Source organism: Nelumbo nucifera, chromosome 2, assembly GCF_055504915.1.
Source record: "Nelumbo nucifera cultivar China Antique chromosome 2, China Antique-T2T, whole genome shotgun sequence".
Taxonomy (NCBI): Eukaryota; Viridiplantae; Streptophyta; class Magnoliopsida; order Proteales; family Nelumbonaceae; genus Nelumbo; species Nelumbo nucifera.
In genome coordinates this window covers 35,061,386-35,082,740 of record NC_142650.1, presented here as the reverse complement: position 1 = coordinate 35,082,740, position 21,355 = coordinate 35,061,386, and the positions used below count along the sequence as shown (strand labels likewise).

The window sequence follows — 21,355 nt, the reverse complement described above, 5'->3', positions numbered from 1 at the left end:
TTGGTCGAACGAACGACCCTGAGGGTCAAACAAAGGTTGAGAGCAGTGGCGAAATTGGTGTCCTATTTTTCCACAGATATAGCAAACCCAGGGGAGATCCTCATACCTATAAGTGATCTAATTGGTGACAATGACAAAGCAACCTGTTCGAAGCGGACAACCCACAGTTCGAAGCGGACAACCCACAAGATAGTGAGTTTAATTCAGATGTAATTTTAAACAACAATAACATTTCGAGTGAGACCTAAACGTTCAAAAAGAGGGCGACCAACATCTACAGATAGGGATTCAAAGGGAAGGTCATGGATTTGAACCCACACTTCAATCTCTTGTAGATTCCAAGCATATTGAGGGAGATGGGATCCAATGAGACATAAGAATCCATTAAGTGTTTAACGTCCAAGGTCCATTTAAACGAACACTATCATAATCCTCAGCAAAGTGGAAGTTTGACGAAAAGTGGCCTCTATGAAAAGGAGCCATTAAAAGAGTACCCAGGTCCAAGTTCCAGAGGTCATAAAGGCCTTGAACTACCTCTTCAAATTGGTTGTAAGCCGTGGAAAGAAGCGATAGATAAGCGAGAATTGCTAGTTTTGGACAACATTTAGAGGGATTAAAGGATGGATATTGGCAACCTCGACTCCATTGTTTCCATTACCTTGCAGCATATGCTGAAAGGCTCCATTCAAAGCTTCTAAGTTCTCCATGCTGAGAAAAAGCAAATCAATTTAAGCAGGAAAGGACAAAGAAAGAGGAGGGAGGGCTGAGAAAGCGGGAGAAAACTGGGAGAAGAAACGGAAGGGAAGGAGGAAGAAGAAACAAGCCTAAAAGAGGTGACGTGACAGTTAAACCCTTAAATTAAACTGCTAGTTAAAGAAATTGGACCAAAAATTTATCTTAAGCAAACAGAACAAGAAGATCGAACTAGATTAAGTTAAGTAAAGGGAAGAAAACGAGAAAACTTACGAAAGATTAAAATCGAAGCCAAAGTAACAAGTGTCTTAATTGCGCCGTAAAAATAACCAGGCAAATAAATATACAGGTGATAGGGATACTCCCAGTTTCATAGGTATTGAGAGCGGTGAAACGTGTTTGTCGACTGGATTCTTCCACTGCATAAGAACAGCCGAGTAGGTTGTCAAATCTTCTGATTTGCCGTGAGATTACATGATCATCGTAAGCAGTTTACAGACAAGAACTTGTTTTTATTGATGTTGACATTCACGACGTCCGCTATGGAGTTAATCTTCCTGAAAAAAACAGGTTTGTCTGTTGATGATGTGGTACAACTAAAGGCATTAATGGAACTGAAAGAAGGGTCTCTACTTTGGTGGAATGTTTACTCTACTGCTTCATATCTTACTGAGAGTGATTAGGTCAGGTTTTCTATTCCACGTGGCATTTTTAATTGGATAGTCAAAATGACGGTCACCGTCACGTTAGTTTTTCCGTTTTCCTATTTCCCCACAAACTTCAGCTCTGGAACTGAACTGAGAGGTCTGTCTGCCATCCACGCAGATGTTCCAGTTGTCGCTCTCTGACACTATTGCCACTGGTTTCACCGCCAAGCACTGGAAATTACTCTCTCTTCCTCCTCTTTCTCTTTCTCTCTCTGGAAATCCTACCTGTGTTTGCAGTTTCATACCAGGCGATATTCTCTTCTTTCGTAAGTTGCTCCATTCAGAACAGTTTCTGGTAAACTCTAGTGAAGTCGAATTAGTTGTGGTTCAATCCATGGGTTCTTAACTTCTTATATCTAATCTTTCTAGGTTTTCATATATATTCTAGGTTTTCATATATATATATATATATATTTGTGGTTCAATTTTCCTTTAGCGTATATTTATTTTTTCTCTAATTCTTTTTTTGTTGATTTATTTTTGAGTTAGTTGTTGACCTATTAATTTGTAAAGTTGCCGGATATAGAATTGACCAATTCGAAAATGAATCATCAGTTTCATACAAGAAATTTGTCCACTTAAATGTGCCCGGATAAATAAATTGGCCCAGTTCACTTATCCAGGTTTTCAGGTTTCAGACTCAAGCAATTCCTGAACACAATATCCAATATAGGATGGAGAAACTTAGGCACTCTAGAGATAATTGAGAGCTGAGACTTGTTTTGACCAGGTTAACTGCGACAAGAAACTCATAAGCAGGGTCAACTGAACTACTGAAGTGAACTATAATGAGGATATCATGAGATGATCGTTTTTCTTTTCTTTTTCACATTTTTTAAATCTTTTTCTTGAATCATCGTAAAGAGCTCCTGAATATATTCTCTGAAAGGATTTCATGGACCCAATTTTGTTTTCTACCTTGGTGACCAATGTCAAAAATATGCAGTCTGTTTGTTTTCCTCCTCTCAACCCAAGGTAAATTGTGTTTATTCTTATTCTTCTGTTCATTTCTTCTAGTAAGTTCCTTTTATCTTGTCAGTAAGGAAAAAAGAAAAGCAGTAGACATATTTTGTTGAAAATAACTGGGTTACCTTGAGTTTAAATTATTTAGTGTACACAAGTAAAATTTTCAAATATGTTTTGATGTTTATGCTAGTCTCTCATATTGGCTACGATTTTGATTTCTCAAAATGAGTTGTTCTGGTCCTATGAATCCATTTCCTTAGATCCTTATGGCTTGGCCACATGCCACTTTCTTCAAATCCTTGTGATTCTTTTGTTGTAAATTGTGAACATTCGGTGTCCTGCTTTATTTGGTTTAATACGTCATATCTTTCCTGTTTTATTGGACTGGCCGTTCTCAACTAGGAATGGCAAGTGGTTTTCGAGTTCGACAGCACTTGACAGGTTGCAAGTTGGGGTTATGCTCAAGAATTCAACTTTGCTCTTCCGCGGATGGCAGAAATGCCATCTCGTCTGCTTTGAGATCCTTTGGGGGGATATGTGAGAAGCATTTGCAAAGAGTGATGACATCGACCCGTGCTTCAGGAATTCTCATTGATTACCTTCAAGCAAGATCACTTGGTTCAGCGCTTGCTGATGGTTTAAGGTGTGATTATTTGTTGTTATTTCCGTATTCCCCTTCTTGTTCTTATTTGCCTCTCTTTATTTCTTTCTTCATCAATATTTTCCTGTTCTTACTATTTAGGCTGATTTTACTCTGCATTTTTTACTCTTCAATGAAAGAAAATATCACAATGAAAATGTCATTTGGATTTTCTGTTAATTTTTCCTTTTCTTAAAAAAAAAAAAAACTCACTCTGATATCCCTTCTGTTCTTCAGTTTAATTGAAAGTTCAGATTTTATTGATTTGGTGGCTAATTCTATGTAATGTGCCTTGTAGAAAGCAATCACTTGAATCGGAATGATTTTTCTGGGTTAAAAAGCTTAGTTGTTCTTTATTTTTTTATGATGGAAAAATAAGTTTCAACTGGTCTCATTTAAAATGTCATAAAATCAGAAAATAACAGAGGCTAGACAATGCTGCTTTAAAAAGAAGAAGAAAAAAAGAGGCTAGAAAGTGAGTTTTAAATATTGATATAAAGCAAAGAAAACATCTGTGGGGAAAGTGGTTCAAGATGGGCTGTGGTTATATGTAATAGTTAATACGTAAAGATTGCTAAGGGTCTGAGCAAAGGTAAACAGTACAGGTCGGCAAGAATGGCTCGAGGAATTTAAAGAGAAAATATTCTGAAATTTATCCGGATGAATTGGACTTGTTAGAAGATATAAATAAAGAAGAAACTAAGGCTGTTGAATGGATCTTCTTTTCTTAACAATGGTGCATGCATGAAAAATATCAATAAAAGAAAACAATAAATGTGCATGCATGAAAAATAGATGTAAAAGATAGACATGAAGGTCAAAATTCTAGTGGGTCAATTATAATTAATACTGCTAGTATCAGTGATAGGTTAGTTAAAAGAAGAAACTACATGATTATTATAGATTTGAAATTAATTGTAAATTAGCAAAATATTATACTAGAACCAATGTACGAACTTACTTCATTAAGGAAACTAAGGAATTTTGGCATTATTTTTAGTAGAGATTAGATGGATATGAAGGAAACTGAGCACAATGGTAGATAGGCTTGCAGACCAAATATGAATAGGGCACTTTTATGTAGCAAAACCTGAACACTATTGTTTCTTAATCTGTTTGAGGATTCGGCTGCATGAGTGCATCCTCATGTACAATGTTTTGTTTTAGTTAATAAAGTTACATCTCATTAGAAAAAGGAAAATGTAGAAAATATAAAGCCAAACCAGGATCACCACTAAATAGGAATTGACATCTTGAAACAGGAATTATCTGAACCTTTTTGAACTTGGAATTAATTAAACCAAACAGTTCAGTTTTCATTTCATTTGTTCTGTAGGGTACTTATAATAGATTCTCTTGTTCTTGGATAAGTTGTGAAAGCCATAGTAATTGGCTGGGTTCATAGGGACCTGTTTAAACCAGTTTGCTTGCGATACTGGAGAATCATTTGGAGATCCATTAGATTTGTACATGCTTTTAGTATAGCCTTTTGTTTTCTTTTCTCAGCCTTTTCCTCTGCATATTTTGATCCATAAAGGATACTACATTAAAACAAGATAAAAGGAAAAATATACAAATTATATGAGTAACAGGCGATAAGACAGAAATATGACTAGGATCACAACCAAACAGGCACCAAGCATCATTAACCACAAAGCCTTTCCCAAAATAAAACTCAAAGATCCATCAGAAGAGTGAAATCTCTACCAACAAGATAAAACCAAAAACAAAACATCAGGTCTTAAAGCATTATGAAAGATGTTAAAACAATCAATATTTGCAACCCCTCCCACCCTCCTGAAAAAGGGAAAAGGAATCCACAAGTATGTTTAATCTCTAAAATATAGATGACCACCTTAACATAATCCTAATCATGCATTAAAGAGCATCAATGCAATTACAATACCCATAGCACACTCATTGCTATGATTACAACCGTATGAATTATCCAGTTTCCCCTGTCTTCTTTTCTATGTCCCATATTGATGTAGCCATATGTTTATTAATCCCTTCTCTTTTCTTGGCTTAATTGGACCAATTGAGGACACTGACTTTGACTTAAAACCGAACATTCACTTTCATCTAATTAAGGCTTGCATTTGCAATTTAAATTTTGATTCTTCAAAAATGAGAAATTTCATGGGAAATTTGTTAGGAAATATGTGAAACTTTAGCTTATATTTGAGTTCTGTTTAGCTTAGCTGACTTAGGATGTAATGACAGATTTCAGGGGAATTGCAAACTTTGCTTCTAAAAAATCTACAAATGGTGGGCAGCATGTGATTCCCCAGGGAGAACATATCTGACATCTTACCATATCTCCACCATTTTGGCTATCACTTCTTTCAAACCCAAGTTCTCTGCCATCACCTCTTTAGCTTCATCTACCCTTTTGAGGGGCATATGCCTGCAACATTCTTTAGTGCCCTGATCAGAGGGATTATAAGATGAGCATGAAATGCAAGACTTTGAATCTCCTCTTTCTTATTTTTCTTCTGAATGTATAGGCTCAAATTTCTCCCTAAAATGCTTTCCATGCATGTGCACTTGGGAGCCTTCCTTTCTGAATTCCACCTCTCTTTCTTGTAATTTTTTGTTCTTTAATTCTTTGAGCTGTTTTCTTTATTATCAGGGTTTGTTCTTCCTTTGCTCCTAGTTACCTTTGACAGGACCTAACTAGCATCGGAAAAGGCCTTAGTTCCTTCACTTGATTCCATTGTTGTTATTTTGACTTCATTTTTTATGTTTGTTAATGCTCATGTTGTTCAAATATCTGAGTCATTTGTTATTGCTAGTCAACAGGAAGATGATCGTGATCTCCCTTCTGAAGGATCATCCTCTGTGGCAGGTTTCACCTAACCCTTGTGTTATTTTTTTAAAGGGCGAATGGTTTGTATTATAGGAGGGAGAGAATCCCTTGAATCAAAAGCTTTACAAACAGCAAAGATAATCACTTGACCCTGGCAAGTATAGATGCTCTTTTATTTACAAGTAGGCATCTATTATCACGAAATATTTTTCACATATGGCCTTTCTACCAATGGTTACAAAATTAGTGAAAACTGAATCCTATAAACTAATAGGATTTAGAACAAAAAAAAACTTGTGTAATTTTCCCCTACTTTGTGATTTTCAATTAATTTTGAATATTGGTCTTTCTTTATCAGTTCACCAAGAGTCTATGTTGCAACTGTTTAGCATTTTTTGGTGGTTTGGTGAAAGTGTTGGTTGGGTGGTCTTTACAAGAGTTTAGGAAGGAAAAGAATGGAGCCAACATTGGGTGTTGGCCTTTTATTTATTTATATATATATATATATATATATATATATATATATATATCAGAAGGCCATAAGATTTTGTTGAAGTTTAGTTTTAGTCTGTCTGCTTCATTCCACATGAGTTCACAGAGATTTGCCTGTCCTGGGGTTATTTGCTTTCTAAACTCTTAGTTATGTTGCTGTTCTATTCTTCAGCTTATGTGTGTTAAAGTCAGCATTAAAATATCCATTTCTTTTGTTTTTATTTTTTCTGTGGTTGTTTGTTCATGTAATTCATTGTAGTGACTGAGACTATCTGTGTTCTAGATTCATAATGACTAGTTCTTTTATGTCTTCTGAAAATGTTTACTATTGGCTCCAAGAAAAAAATAGAACTATCTCTTATGCTTTAGATTCATACTGTGCCTACATCTACTGCATGCAATAGTTCCTCTCATTAATATTTATTCTGTTTGGGGATTTTAGACATATATTTGTTTTTAATATTTATCAAGGCATGTTAGGGATCATTGCTTGTTGCAATGGTAAAATGTTGGGTTGACATGCATGAGAATGTGGATTTGAGTCTGAGAATAGCCACTTTCTTCCAAAAAAAAATGCCAAAGGTTCCTATACTAAAGCATGTCCCCTTGTTTTCTCATCAAAATCATGTTTGGTCTTGGTATTGTTTCTTATATTACCAAAAATGAAATCAAAAGTGCATTATTTATCCATCTCGATAAAACATTCTCATGATTTTCTTGTGATCTCTTCACTAGGAGGTATAGTAGCTTTGGGGAAGTTTGATGCTATTCATGTTGGTCAGCAACAACTTGCAATACAAGCATCAAAGGCTGGTGTTCCTTTTCTTTTATCATTTGTAGGTGTGGAAGAAGTACTTGGTCGGGCGCCTAGGTACAGATGCAGTTGATTCTCCCAATCTCAATTTCTCTACATTGGTTCTCTCATAACTCTTTGATATTTTATTTGCATGCGTTTTGACTATTATTTGGCTTATCATTACTGCTTTTGTGCTTAACTATTTTTTGGTGGATTTGAGAACATTATACCTTTAAAATTGTAATGGGCTCACCAAGTACATATCCCTGTCATCCAACATTTAGTATTTAGAATCTATCCTTCTTAGAACATATTCTTGGCGTCCTTAAGAATCTGGTTAATCAATTGGAAAGAGTCTCCAATCTGAAAGTGAATTGGAGAAAGAGTTGTGTGGTAGGGATAAATACTCAAATAGGGTAGTGGAAGAAGTGAGTAGACTCACTAACATTTTGGGATGTGGTTGTGAGTGATTGGCTTTTAGTTAGAAGAAAACTATCCAGCAACTGATTCTTTTGTTTAATTGGAAAGAGAAAAACAGAAAAAGAAAGAGTATGAGAGCAAGAGAGAAAAAGAAGAAGGAGAAGGAGAAGGAGAAGAGTCAATTATACTCTCTCTCCAGCCCCAAAACTTTTATTAAATCAAAAGAAGTAAAAATAATTACATAAGTACCCTTGGTGGCTGCTTATAAACTTAAAGAAAAAAAGAGGTTAACAGGCCCATGAGACTAAAGGGCCCATTAACACAAAAAATAATAAACATAAGACTGAACTAAACTAAGGACCATTGGGGGGAACCCAAACTTTGAGAGTTTTTTGGACTCGGTCTTGGTAAGGTTCACAAAAAGAAGCTAGAGGGCTGCAAAAGAAATTATATCTCACTTAGGGGAAGAATCACTTTAATCAAGTCTATTTTGGAAAATTTGTAGCTTTGCTTCCTTCCTACCTTTTGTATTTCTTAAAAGGTTGTCAACAAATTAGAGAATATTATGAAAGATTTGTTGTAGGAACCTGGTGAAACTAAAGAGAATCACATATTGTAGTAGGAGGTGGTTTCTACGAGTTAGGAGCAAGGGGGATAGAAAGGAATTTAGCACTTTTAGGGAAGTGGATCTGGAGTTTACCCCTTAAATAGGATAAGTTGTGCCGCGAGGTGATAGTTAACAATCCATGATATGGTGACTTGGGTAATGATTGGGATGCTTATCTCCACCCGAGGTCATTGTACTCTTCTCTGTCAAAGCTATTCATAACATCCCTCTTTTCTTCCTTCCATAAGGTATGGTGTATGTTCTGGTAATAAAGGGATCTTCTGAGAAGATATTTAGCTTGGAGAAGCCCCTCTTAAGGAAAGATTTCCTTAAAGTTACTCTCTTTCTTTGCACCAATTAAATCCCATTCCCTCAGTCCATGGTGATGGAGACTCATGGGACTTGGGTTCTAGGAGAGGGCTTAGGGAAATTGAAATGGGAGTTGTTGATGAACTTCTTTATCTTTTTGAGTCTGTTTTCTTGGGCCTGTCTTGTCTGAATAGTCGTGTTTGGACAGCCTCTCCTCTCCTTTTCTTATGTGCTTCTTTTTTCACTGCCCTCCTCTTCTCCCCCAATCAAGTTTTGTCTTTTCCAACCAATGAAGTTTGCTGTAATCCAATGCCTCCAAAGATTAAGCTTTTTGCTAGATTGGTTTAACACTTGTGATGTGTTTCAAAGAAGGCTAAATTAGTGCCTCTCCCCTTATGTTTGTATCCTTTGTTATAGTTGTGACGAGATGGCAACACCCTTCACTAATCTCCAGTTCATTTGTTTCATGTATTTGGGATTGGTTTTCCTCTCTTTGGTTGCAAGTGGTTGCCTCTTGTGGCAGCTTTGTTTGATGTATATTTCTTTAAATAGATGAAGACGACGGAAAAGGTTATGTAGAGAGCCACTAGAGATTGATAGTGTGGATTGTTTGGGAAGAAAGAAATAATTGTACCTTCCAAGGTGAACAAAGTTTAAAGATGAACTAATTGAAAGCATCACCATCAAAGTAGCGCATTGGGTAAAAACAAGTGACCTGTTCAAGAAGTTTTCCAGTTCAGGACACAATCAGGGGGTGGAATGTAGTAGCAAACTCATGAACCCTCAAGGTTGTGATTCAGGAGAGTTGGGGCCATTAGCAGTTCAAAAAATTAAGCTTAACTTTGATGGGTGACTCATTTATTCTAGACTCTTTATTAATTCTAGTCCAAGAAGGGTGGGGGACTCATTTAGAGTTGAAGTTTTTTCCCTCCTCCAAAGATTGAGATTGGCTAAGCAGCTAGGATTTCAACAGATAGAAGTGGAAGGTGACTCCAAGCTACTTATAGGATGGATGTAAACAAGGAATCTGGGGGTGTGGACCTGCAGGCAGGTCACATGGGAGATAATCTGTCTTACAAGAGAGGTTGGTCTTGGTTTCAAATGGATTATAAGATCAGCCAATTCCAGTTCAGGACACAATCAGGGGGTGGAATGTAGTAGCAAACTCATGAACCCTCAAGGTTGTGATTCAGGAGAGTTGGGGCCATTAGCAGTTCAAAAAATTAAGCTTAACTTTGATGGGTGACTCATTTATTCTAGACTCTTCATTAATTCTAGCCCAAGAAGGGTGGGGGACTCATTTAGAGTTGAAGTTTTTTCCCTCCTCCAAAGATTGAGATTGGCTAAGCAGCTAGGGTTTCAACAGATAGAAGTGGAAGGTGACTCCAAGCTACTTATAGGATGGATGTAAACAAGGAATCTGGGGGTGTGGACCTGCAGGCAGGTCACATGGGAGATAATCTGTCTTACAAGAGAGGTTGGTCTTGGATTCAAATGGATTATAAGATCAGCCAAATAGCCAACATTTTAGCTAAACAAGGGACAAATAAGGGAGAGATTTTTGGTCTGCTTTGTAATTTTGTATTCTGCACCCTTTATTTTGGGTGGTCTTCACTGTTGTACCATTTTTAATCATCATTTGAAAGTTACCGTTTCCAATCCAAAAAATAAAAAGAAAGAAAAGGAAAACTCTTGGCATCCTCTTATCATTTAGACTCCATCTATCCCAGATCAATTCACATATCTTCCAAGTGCTTTCATAGAAAAGGAACCCTGGAACTCACTCCATTAGAAAGGATTGGAATTGGAATGTAGGGGTAGCAGCTTAATCTCATATCACTTGCCTCAGAAGAAGGATCAGTGGTCACCTTCTTAGATGTGCATAACCTATTGATCTTTTTTATCAGTTGCATAACATATAATATTACTCTTTTTAAGTCAACATTTAAATTAAACAACTTTGCATAGATTTCCAGCCCCACCAGTTGTTTTCCCAAAGCCAGATTCTCCATTACTGCCCTTGGAGGCACTACTGCACTAGTTAATAAACTTCTCATGGGAGAGAGTGACACCTTCCACACATTGGTCTAAAGGATGAGGAAGCAACTTAGAAACCTGAGAATCTCAATCAAACTCTTTGATCCATATTCATTATCAAGAATTTTCCATCATAATTTTGTGCCTTCACTGTGAAACTTCATTGTGATTTTTACAGTAATCTACTATTCATTAGACTAAATTGTTTCTAATACTACTTTCCTCCCAACCCAACAGGAAAAAAGAAGAAAAAAAGAAAAGAATGAAAATAACTATTTTCTTTCATTTCTTAACAATTTAGGGCAAGATTTAATATAAACAATATGTAAAAATGAAATTTTAGCTGTTATTGAATGATTTGAATGACAAGATAAGTTCAGCTGAGGACTGAGGCACTTCATAAAATTAATTCTCTTATGGTCTTACCAGAAGATAGGTATCTAGCATTCTTTCCTACCAACCTCTTTTTTTATTCTTTTACCTTCTGTATCAAAAATATCTAGGGAAATACTTGGGCCAAATTTTGTTTTCCTGATAGGGAATAGGAATATGCCCAAGAGAACAATCTCCAGAAACTCCTAGGAAATAATGGAAACACTCTTCTTTGATTAGATGTATTGAAGAAACAATGTTGCTGTCCACATCATCAGTTTTTTCTTATTACAACACTCTTTTTTTGTTAATATTATATGATTGTCTTGTATTTAGCTTGAGAGCCTAGTTTTTCGGTGACTTCTCTGTATAGTTGTTGGCTGTACATGGAGCATATTTGACAATTACTTGTACTCTTGTCCTTTTTTGACAAAATTAATACAATATCTTCCCTCTTTTCTTCATCAAGGTTCCAAAGTAATAAGAATAATAATGATAATAACAAGTATATCATCAACATGCTCAAGAAGAAAGAGCCAAATGTTATTTTGCTTCTTTTGTAAGCTAGGTTATTTTCTCCTGAGAGGGAATCCTAATCTTTCTACAATGTACAAGTGATATTGTAGTCCTATTTTTCTAAACACTGAAGAATGTTGAAGTTTTTGTTCTCTAACTTCATTTGGCTGCGGAAGTGAGACCCTTGTCCTTATGGTGGTGAGATTCCATCTCCTACTTTGGCATTGGTTAGATGCCAATCCCAAGGTTTAAAAGATTTTTATAACCCAACCTTTTCTTTGTACAATTTTATTCAATTCTGCAACATCTCCAGCTCCATTACTTTAATTCTTTGAGTTCCCTTCTGCCCAGCCTGTAGTATGGGCTGGAGGAACAGATATTGCCTTGCAGGCCCTTATTATCAGCTAAGGGACAAGCCTAAAGACCTATAAAGTTGACATTTTGCTTTTTGACTGTTCACCCGACTTGATCAATGGTTGGTGCAGAAAATATTCATAACAGACTATAAATTCAATGTTTTGGTTCAGCGAAAATGTCCCCATCTTATATAATATTTCTTTTTTCAGCTACCAACTGCATGTTTTTTTCCCTTCCCCACTATAAAGGAGAATGCATTGAATACTTATATGGTAACTGTGCAATGAACTTCCAACATAGGGTTCCTATAGTTGCCAAATGCGACAGGAAGCGGGTTCTTTCCACTTGGGCCCCATACTGTGGTAATGTAGTTCCAGCTGAGCATAACATTGAATTTTCTAGTGTTCGGCATCTCACTCCACGCCAATTTGTTGAGAAGTTAGCAAAGGAGCTTGGAGTACGTGGGGTCGTTGCAGGTATCATCCCGTCCAGTTCTCTGCTTCCGCCCATTTAATTTCTTCATCTTGTTGTCCATCTCATTTGTTTAAATGAGAGCAAGAAGACATAATGGTGGGATTTCTTGGCAGGTGAGAACTACAGATTTGGATATAGAGCAGCAGGTGATGCATTTGAGTTGGTAAGGCTTTGTGAAGAGTTTGGGATGAGATCTTATATTGTGAGCTCTATTATGGACAAGAATCAATGCTCTACAAATAAAGACTTCATTGATTCAAAAGACAAAGGACAAGTATCATCAACTCGTGTTCGCCATTATCTTTCTGAAGGCAATATGAAACATGTTTCAGAACTTTTGGGCCGCAAACACCGTCTCATTTTGAAGATGACAGACCAAGAAGGATTAGTTATCACGAAGAACAGGATGTCAGCTTCTAGGCTTTGTTTGTTAAATCTACCGCCCAAGGATGGTGTATATGAGAATTGTTCTCTTCTTGTTGGTGATAATATCTTCGTACCATGCAGAACAATCATTGAAACAACCTGGATCCATGTAGAATTAGATGGAGAAGGCGCTTGGACAAATGTTTTTCAAGACTGCAGATTTATCACCATTGAATTTGATGATAAAAGAGTACTTTTGGATTAAATCTATTTGTTACAGAACGGTGGATTTTTGAAACACTAACATTTACTCATTACTGCTTTGACGGATAGATCTAGTGTTGTCCATTGGAAATATAATCTGTAGTAGTTTTTTCTTTGTTTTTTGGATCAAGTTTTCTTTTATTTGCCGAAATGGTAACAAGCTACTCATAGAATTTAGTTCAGGAGGCACAGTCCGTTTTGGTCGAATGTTGTTGGAGGGATGAACCTTCGATTTGATTGCAGGACACTTTTGTTTTTAAGGTATATAAGTTTTTGGGTAAATTACAAAGACCCCCTGTACTTTGTTTTGCGATAAAAACCCCTTGTACTATGACCATGAGATAAAGACCCTCTTTGACCGTTAAGTCAGATGATGGAATGCGTTAAATTATCAAAATACCTCACCAAACTTTTTTCTATTTTTTTTTTTTTTGCCCTCTTTCTCTTAAAACCTATTTAACCTAAAGGATGATAACTCGGAAAATTGTACCTCCTCTATCTCTTATTTTCTGTCCTCAGAAAAACAGAGGAAGACACCGAAAGAGTGAATGATTGCACCTCTTCTATGAGGTTGGTGTTGGTCTGGGAGTTACTAATTAGCCATAAATATGGCTATGGCCTGCCAATGTATGTATGTGCCATGATTTAACTGGATTTCTTAGGAGCTCTATTGCTAGATCCCAATGCTTAATTGTGTTCTTTTTTTACTACTTTTTGCTTTATCTACTTTTCTTGTATATTCAATTTCCAAATATAATGTGGAAGTGTTCTTTGATGTATTTTGTCCACTAATCAACGAAACATTGTTGATAAAAAAATTCTGTAGTATTAATTCCTCCTTAGTTCCCATCGATGGGATTGAAGACAAAACACAAGAAATTGACGCCGGCTATTTTGTTTCTTTGGTACTCTGATATGACCATGATTCCTTCTCAAAACCTTTTTAATCATTAACACTACAACGGTTATGATGGTGGGAGTGGTTGTAGAGAAAGTTGTTATACGAGGAGTTGCGTTGGTCTTCTGAGCCGAATGTCAAGGTATGACCCTTGTAACCAAGCTTGCTTAGGATCAGAATCCGATCTGGTGGCCGGTCAAATGGCAGAAGATGACTCCAGAACCAGTAGCCTCAATGAAGTTGCTCCAGCTCCAAGGAATCGCATTGCAATTCAAAATAGAATTGAAGAAAACAGTGAAATGATGGAAACAAGGTCCCAGAATGCAGAGGCCATATGGAAGCGAAAATCGGAGAAACAGTGTACCTTTCATTCTCTGTATGCGTTTTCGGATTTCTTGAGCGTAGGCTTCGCAATGCATGTAGACCTTCAAAACTACTATAATCACTTGCGGCTGCATAAAACAAACACCAACTTATGTTAAGATGGAACCTTTAGAAGCTAATCAGAGAGATATGAAGATCTTTCTCTTTACGACCATTTTATATTAAGATGAACTAACCTCTTCTTTCTTCTCCTCTGGTTTAACGTTTTCTTTGTTCTCTTCATCCTTCTTAGCTGCTTCGGCCGGGGGTTTCGGGATCGGAGTAAGCAGCTAGCTCCACGTGCCTATGACTTTTTCTGAACTCTGTCCAACACCTTCAACGGATCTACCTTTGGGCCATTGTGTCATGGAACCAACCACGAGATATAGCCGTTGCTGATAATTTGCGAGATTGTATGGACCGATCCATAGATACAGCAGTTACCTGATCAGCTTGGATTTAGAGCCACTTGGACCGGTTCTGCCAGTTAGATCAAGCGCATGCGTCCACTAGGTAGATTAAATGCCAAGAATTTTTCAACTACCTACCCAACCTATTAACCATGCCAAGCATGTGCAATGCTGACATGGAAATAGATTGTTCAACAGCAGAAATATAAAATAACACAAGAAAAGGATAAAGATAAAAGATAATATTGCATTAAACAAGGACACTTTTACCCATTGGTGCAGGATATGACAATATATATATATATATATATATATATATATATATATTGTATGGCAAAAATTTTAAGTTTAAAAGTAATTTTTTTTATAAAGCATGATAGCTATGACATGAATCCTTGAGGCTGCCTTTGGAAAGGATGCAAATGGACTATAAATCTCAGTTCAGAGTAAATTTGCACTCTGATTCACTTTTGTTTGTGTTTGGCAACATTACATTTATGCATTGACAAATGACAAAAAACACATTTCTCAATACATATTTACATTGATAATAAGATGATGTAAAAGTACATCAATAAAAAAGAAGAAAATTTGCATTGAAGTGGACTTTTGATAAAGAAAAGGCATATGCTTTATTGGAATTCATGTTTGCATCCATTACAATTAAAAATCTATTCGATAAGAAGGTAAAGTTGTCAATGCAAAACTAACCCAACTTTACAATTTATATGAACCATTTTACACTCTACGTATTTGCATTCACACTTATTTGCATCATTTCTAAACACAGCCTTAAAGTTTAGAAAATAAGTACAGTTGGCAAATAAGAAATAGAGAAATCTGATCAATTCAAGACCAATCCAAAGCTGAACCCAACTCATTCCTTAAATTGGGGGTTCAACACCCTGGGTTGAGTTCGGGTTAACCTCAACCCGACATATCCTGGTCCAAATTCACCCCTAGCTCCACTTGTGATTTTGTCGTAGAATTTGGACACATGATAGCAGCATACAGCTATAACCCAGGGCACGGTCGGCTATCTTGTGCACGGGCTTCCTTCTATGGATCAGTAATTTCCATTGTCCCTCACAAATCAGTAGCGGACTACGGGTTTCCTTCTACAGATCACGCTATCCATATACAACTATAACCCAGGGCACGGTCAGTTATCTTGTCCATAACAAGACCGTAATATAGGCTCATAGCTATGATTTTTGGCCTTTTTGCTAGAGCCTTGTATATGGGTAATGATGGAGGGAGATTTGCCCTGACCCCTTGGCCGCGCGACACGTGGAGGCAACCGGGTATGACCTGGCCGGAGTGTCAGCTCGGCACAGCGCCATAGCCATAGCCCAAGAAGAGGTCCCGAGCTCTCCAAAGAGAACCCGTGCTTCCCAGGAGGTAGAACCCGAGCTTTTCTTTAGAAATCCCGAGCCCAACAAGGAACACTCCACGAAAGGCAAAGCCCAGACTGACCCACCTTGGGTAAGTTCGAGCCACGCTCCTGTCCGAACTCAAGACTTCACCTCACGCACCACTCCGGCACCTCGGCTCCAGGTCGCATGACTGAACAACCCTACCTGACACCAAAGAAGTCCGTACTCTGAGGCAGCGCGCCTGACTGATTAGGGATCTGACACATGACAGCCACACTTCAATGGCCACCTGCTACCGCCATCTCAGTCGTTGTAGAGACGACACCGACAGAGAAGATAGTGACGGTTACGTCTGCCCTGCAGAGGTTTGGGAGTGAGTGCACCAGGGCGGTTATAAAAGGCCCTCTTCCCCCAGGGTAAAAGGGAGTGATATCCTGCGCCTTCTGGTCTAAAAGAGCTTCTCATCTCCCTTCCTTTCTTAGAGTGCTAACTTGAGCTTCGGAGTGTTCCCGCCGGGTTCTTCCCCCGGGGATCTCTTGTTTCCTCCCTGTTTCAGGCATCTCCTACTCTGTCAGAGGCAAGGTTACCGGCAGCTAGGACCGACCGGATCGCGCATCATCATTTGGCGCCGTCTGTGGGAAACGCTTCAAAAGCCTCCCCCAACCTCTGCTCTTTCCTAAAAAAAAGGAAACTTAGCATTCATGGCTTCCTCCGACAGTGATAGACATAACGCCGACCTGAATGCTGTCAGGGAACACCCTCAGCCCCCCACTGTCTGCATCGGGCAATTCACCATCCCCCTCTAGGATGGTGAGTGCACCAGGGCGGTTATAGAAGGCCCTCTTCCCCCAGGGTAAAAGGGAGTGATATCCTGCACCTTCTGGTCTAAAAGAGCTTCTCATCTCCCTTGCTTTCTCAGAGTGCTAACTTGAGCTTTGGAGTGTTCCCGCCGGGTTCTTCCCCCGGGGATCTCTTGTTTCCTCCCTGTTTCAGGCATCTCCTATTCCGTCAGAGGCAAGGTTACCGGCAGCTAGGACCGACCGGATCGCGCATCATCATTTGGCGCCGTCTGTGGGAAACGCTTCAAAAGCCTCCCCCAACCTCTGCTCTTTCCTAAAAAAAAGGAAACTTAGCATTCATGGCTTCCTTCGACAGTGATAGACATAACGCCGACCTGAATGCCGTCAGGGAACACCCTCAGCCCCCCACTGTCTGCATCGGGCAATTCACCATCCCCCTCTAGGTGGACGGAGTCCCTCAGCCGACGAGCTTGCCGAACTACCACCCACGTCCTACCCGAGCTCAGAGGTAAAGAGGAAGCGAGCTCGGACGAAGTAAAGGTTACTCCTATCCTCTCAATCCCTTCCCCCCTATCATCGGAACTCCTCACTGTCCCCATGCCCAAGGATTCCAAACTCCCCCCGCTAGACAAATACGATGGTTCCTTTGACCCGAGTGACCATGTTGATGCTTTTCAGTCCTAGATGCAGCTGGCGATGGCCAACGAGTCCTGCATGTGTGTGGCCTTCACTACCACCTTCAGAGGAGTGGCCCGCACCTGGTATAGGAACCTAGCCCCCAGATCAGTAAGAAACTGGGCCCAGTTCGTGTAGGTCTTCACCGCGCACTTCGTCACCAGCAAACGGTGCCCCCGATACTGAGGAGATAGTCCAGAAGGAAGGGGAGTCCATCCGGAACTATATCAAGCGATTCAACGATGCGTGCTTACAGATACCATGCCTAGACCCCGCAGCAGGCCCAGGACTCCTGTTTTTTTCACTTTTTTTCGAAGAAATACGTTGTAGCTTAATGCAGAATTTTGAATTTCATTACAAATCAATAAAAATTCAAAATGTCAAATACCCCTATCCTATACACCAATGCTCACCCATAAATTGGTATCAATTCCAATTTGGCACCTATCCCAACTGTACGTTGGGCCTAAGAATTATGATGCTGGGCTGAATCATCATTCTCCCATTTTTGTTTCTTTTGTTAAGTGAAAAATAAAATAAATAATAAAAAATTAACAAAGAAATGTAAAAGTTTTGTTTAGAAATTTAATATGCAAAGTTGATCAAATATAAAAAAAAAGCTGAATTGAAAAAAAAATACAATAGAATTGGAATAAAATAATATAATAAAATTGAAAATAAATGTTTATAACGGGATTTGAAAAAGATAACAAAAAACTTTTAAATAAAATTGAATAGTATTAAAAATATTGTATAATTATTGAATATTCAAAAAAATATGGCTTCAATCTTTTCTTCTAGTTCTACCTGTATCTCCTTGATCTGCATTATCTCCTGATTCATCAATGAAGTGTCATGTCTTTCTTTATCTTGTAGTTTGTCCTTTGCATCTAACCAATTCTTTGTGCATATGTGCACCTCTAGACTTTCATCATTTATCCAACTTCTTTTCTCATTCAACACCTTAATTTACACTAAAATAAGACTAAGGTGGAATTATGAACAAGAAATCTAGTGATAGCATATCACATGCCATGATGATAATTAATAACAGGATAATATTTTTCCATGTTCTTTCTATTTGGTTAAAATATCAAATTTATTTAAGTGTTTAGATGTTAAAGAATTTGTAAATTAGCTTACAAATAAAAATGAAGAGGAGACAACTGAATGTCGCCTACTTTTTCTTATTAATTATCAAATTTTATCTATTATAATACCACCACACGACTAGTACTTTCAGATGGTATGTCTACACAAGTTCTTCTATCCTAATGTTTGTAATTTATTATATATATATATATAATAATAAAGAATTAACTTAATCTTTTTTTAACCAATATCAAATTGCATGTTTTCATCATAAGATTCTTGAAAAATATCTACACTTTTTTTTTCAAATCCTAAGGTCTAATGCTGCAGCTAAACAATACAAAAGAAGAAATATAGACTAATACATATGCATGTAATTACAATTTGTATCTGTCCCTATTGATCACTACAAATTGCACACAAAACCCATTTGATTGGTTACCACTTTTGGGATGCTGGTTGATTGGTTATGATTTTTGCCAAATACCATGTCTTTCTGGTATCATGGTCATACCCTTAAAATTTTACCATTTAATCTTTTTCATCACTAACGATGTGTAGTTAGAAGTAGATTTAAAAGGCAATGCTATTAGCAAAATTCAAACCTAGGTCTTCAATTCCAAAGGCTTGGCCACTTACCATTAAGCCATCCTTCAATGATATGTTAAAGATAATAAAATATTTATTTAAATTAAGAACCACACTTATGATTCAAATAAATAGTTTTATATATGAATGTGCAACAAGAAAATTAAAAAGTAGTAATTGATCATTAAAATTAGTATTTTATAAATATTAATGATAAATGATATGATCTATCAAATCTATTGGTTTATATTTATGTCAAACAAATGTTTTTAATTTTTGATAATTTACATAAATAAAATAATAAAAATTGAATAATTAATTTAGTATTTATAATTTATGAAATTACATTTGATATGCATCTTAAAAGCTATAATAAATTTGGTATGTTTTTAAACTAAGATATATTGTATATTTCTATTAATTATTAATTAACCTTTTAATTTACAATAATTAATGACATACTTATTATTTATAAAAAAGTATTATATATTTGTAAAATATCTAAGAATTAAAGACTAAGTTGACATATTTACAGCATATAAAAGCAAAAAATAAATAAATAAAATAAATAATTGGTTTAGTAATTAAAACAAAATATGATTTGTGTTTTAGATCATTTAACCAACCGAATACAACGAGTGGCAACATCATATGTAACGTGTTTTGCTAGAAACGAGGCTCTTGCATGCAATGCTAGAAACGCATCAAATGTAATATTTTTTCTACATAATTACATTGCTCTTTATTGTCAAAATAAGCCTTTTTGGAATGCTAGAAGGAAAAAAAGAAAAGAAAAACGGATGTGCACACAAACAGCGTTGCTCACACATCTCCCATTTAATTTAATTAAAAAAATGTAAAAAGAAAAAAAAAAAAAGAAAAAGAAGAAGCAAGAAGTAAATTAAGTACTTCTGGGTCTCTATACATCACCGAAAGAGTTTCTCTCTCTTCTTTTCTGAACGGTTTTCTGACGGTTATAACCGTTGGTCGCTACTCCCGCTCGAGACGAGAAAGACTCCTCCAGAACCCAGTCTCGTAGAACCTGTCCCACATCTCCTTATCCAGCTCAATAACCTCCTTGGTCTTTGCAATTTCATCCAATTCCATTTGTGACACTATATGTATCTCAAACTCTGCTTCGTCGCACCCATAGGGGAAAACCTGCTGCTGAGATAACGGACTCCCTTTCTTTCTTTGTTGGCTTCTCTTCTTCATCGCTTTCCGGCAGAGACCGGCCGGTACCCTGTACACTGCCAGGACCAACATGTCCACCACACCACACGGGAAGCAGCAGCATACCGCCATGCATTCGGCTGCCGTCTCGCCGGCTAACTCGCTGAACCGTATTCTGCTGGCCGGTTTTCTAGTGAGTTTAGCCATGGTTTCTTGGTTGCGAGTTTGAAGCGGATCGGACAGGTTAAATTCGAGTTTATTCGGTGGGAGAATAGAACAAGGATTCAAGGCGACAGAAAGATACAAATGAAGCCGCTGAATAACTGAGAGTGAGTCTGAGGAATCAGAGAAAAAAGCGTTGAGAGAAAGAAATGGCCGATTGAAGAGCCCCCTTCAAATCTATTAACTCAAGGAGAGGAGAGACGTGCTCGGATGTGATATCAGAGAGTGATATTACTCAAAAACTGATATCAGGCTCTCCTGAGTTACGTTGTCTGAAGGGGTGCTCTAACCGGCCACACTAGAGGGAGGGTGACGATTTTTCCCCATCTGCTCTCTTCCCCTTAAATATACCATCCAATTAACCGATGAACCTAACTGGTCAGAAAATCATGCGTTCTTTTACCTATTTTCACGGAATTACCGATCAATCAATCATCGATCCGTCTTTGACAAGGTCGTACGTCCCTTCTAATCTGCTCCAACCAATCTGAACTTGACTTCATATTTGTGTGTATAATATTTAAATAATGTAAATTCATATAAGTAGTCAGTACTCATAGATGCATGCATCCATAAATGTTCATATTTTATATATTTATACAATTGCAAGTATTTATGTACGCACATATTTATTTTATATATATGTATATATATATATATATATATATATATATATATATATATATATATATATTAGCGGGGATTCGCAATGGACGAGCTTTGTTAAACGAAAACTAAGATATAATACAAATACATTGTTTTATATTTTAATTTTTTAAATAATTAATAACTATTTATATTTATATTTTAATTTTAATAATATTTTTTAAAATATAAAAATAATAATAACCAATTTCAGGTAGGAGTATTGTTCATCAAGCCGATGAAACCAATAAACCTCACTCAATTCAATTTGAGTGGTTGATTTTCTAG

General features: G+C 37.1%; 1 protein-coding gene and 1 long non-coding RNA gene across 5 annotated transcripts; one reads left to right on the top strand and one right to left on the bottom strand.

Annotated features, from left to right (window-relative positions):
* The first annotated feature begins 1,239 nt into the window (after nucleotides 1-1,239).
* Nucleotides 1,240-12,943, top strand: LOC104612308 (FAD synthetase 1, chloroplastic-like). 3 transcript variants are annotated; one of them, XM_088899158.1, is made up of 7 exons: nucleotides 1,240-1,376; nucleotides 1,519-1,666; nucleotides 2,769-3,009; nucleotides 5,802-5,854; nucleotides 7,043-7,178; nucleotides 12,022-12,197; nucleotides 12,309-12,943. In XM_088899158.1, exons 2-7 carry the CDS (start codon nucleotides 1,519-1,521, stop codon nucleotides 12,824-12,826), a joined length of 1,272 nt encoding a protein of 423 aa, XP_088755284.1. In that variant the 5' UTR covers nucleotides 1,240-1,376; the 3' UTR covers nucleotides 12,827-12,943. The 3 variants fall into 3 exon arrangements, with proteins under 3 accessions (XP_088755284.1, XP_010277996.2, XP_088755285.1); XM_010279694.3 differs by lacking the exon at nucleotides 1,240-1,376 and having other exon boundaries at nucleotides 1,441-1,666; XM_088899159.1 differs by lacking the exon at nucleotides 1,240-1,376 and having other exon boundaries at nucleotides 1,649-1,695.
* Nucleotides 12,944-14,088: 1,145 nt separating this feature from the next.
* On the bottom strand, nucleotides 14,089-20,739 carry LOC148802093 (uncharacterized). 2 transcript variants are annotated; one of them, XR_016083004.1, is made up of 3 exons: nucleotides 19,937-20,739; nucleotides 14,284-14,595; nucleotides 14,089-14,175 (listed from the first exon to the last, which is right to left on the bottom strand). It is a non-coding gene; the product is annotated as an uncharacterized LOC148802093 (long non-coding RNA). The 2 variants fall into 2 exon arrangements; XR_016083003.1 differs by having other exon boundaries at nucleotides 14,284-14,530.
* Between the last annotated feature and the right edge of the window lie 616 nt (nucleotides 20,740-21,355).

Excerpts from the sequence above, each read along its gene's own strand:
- LOC104612308 (XM_088899158.1), top strand. The coding sequence starts at position 1,519 with ATGTTCCAGTTGTCGCTCTCTGACACTATTGCCACTGGTTTCACCGCC. Across the intron at positions 7,179-12,021 it reads GTACTTGGTCGGGCGCCTAG|GGTTCCTATAGTTGCCAAAT; the intron begins GTACAGATGCAG and ends CTTCCAACATAG. Across the intron at positions 12,198-12,308 it reads AGTACGTGGGGTCGTTGCAG|GTGAGAACTACAGATTTGGA; the intron begins GTATCATCCCGT and ends ATTTCTTGGCAG.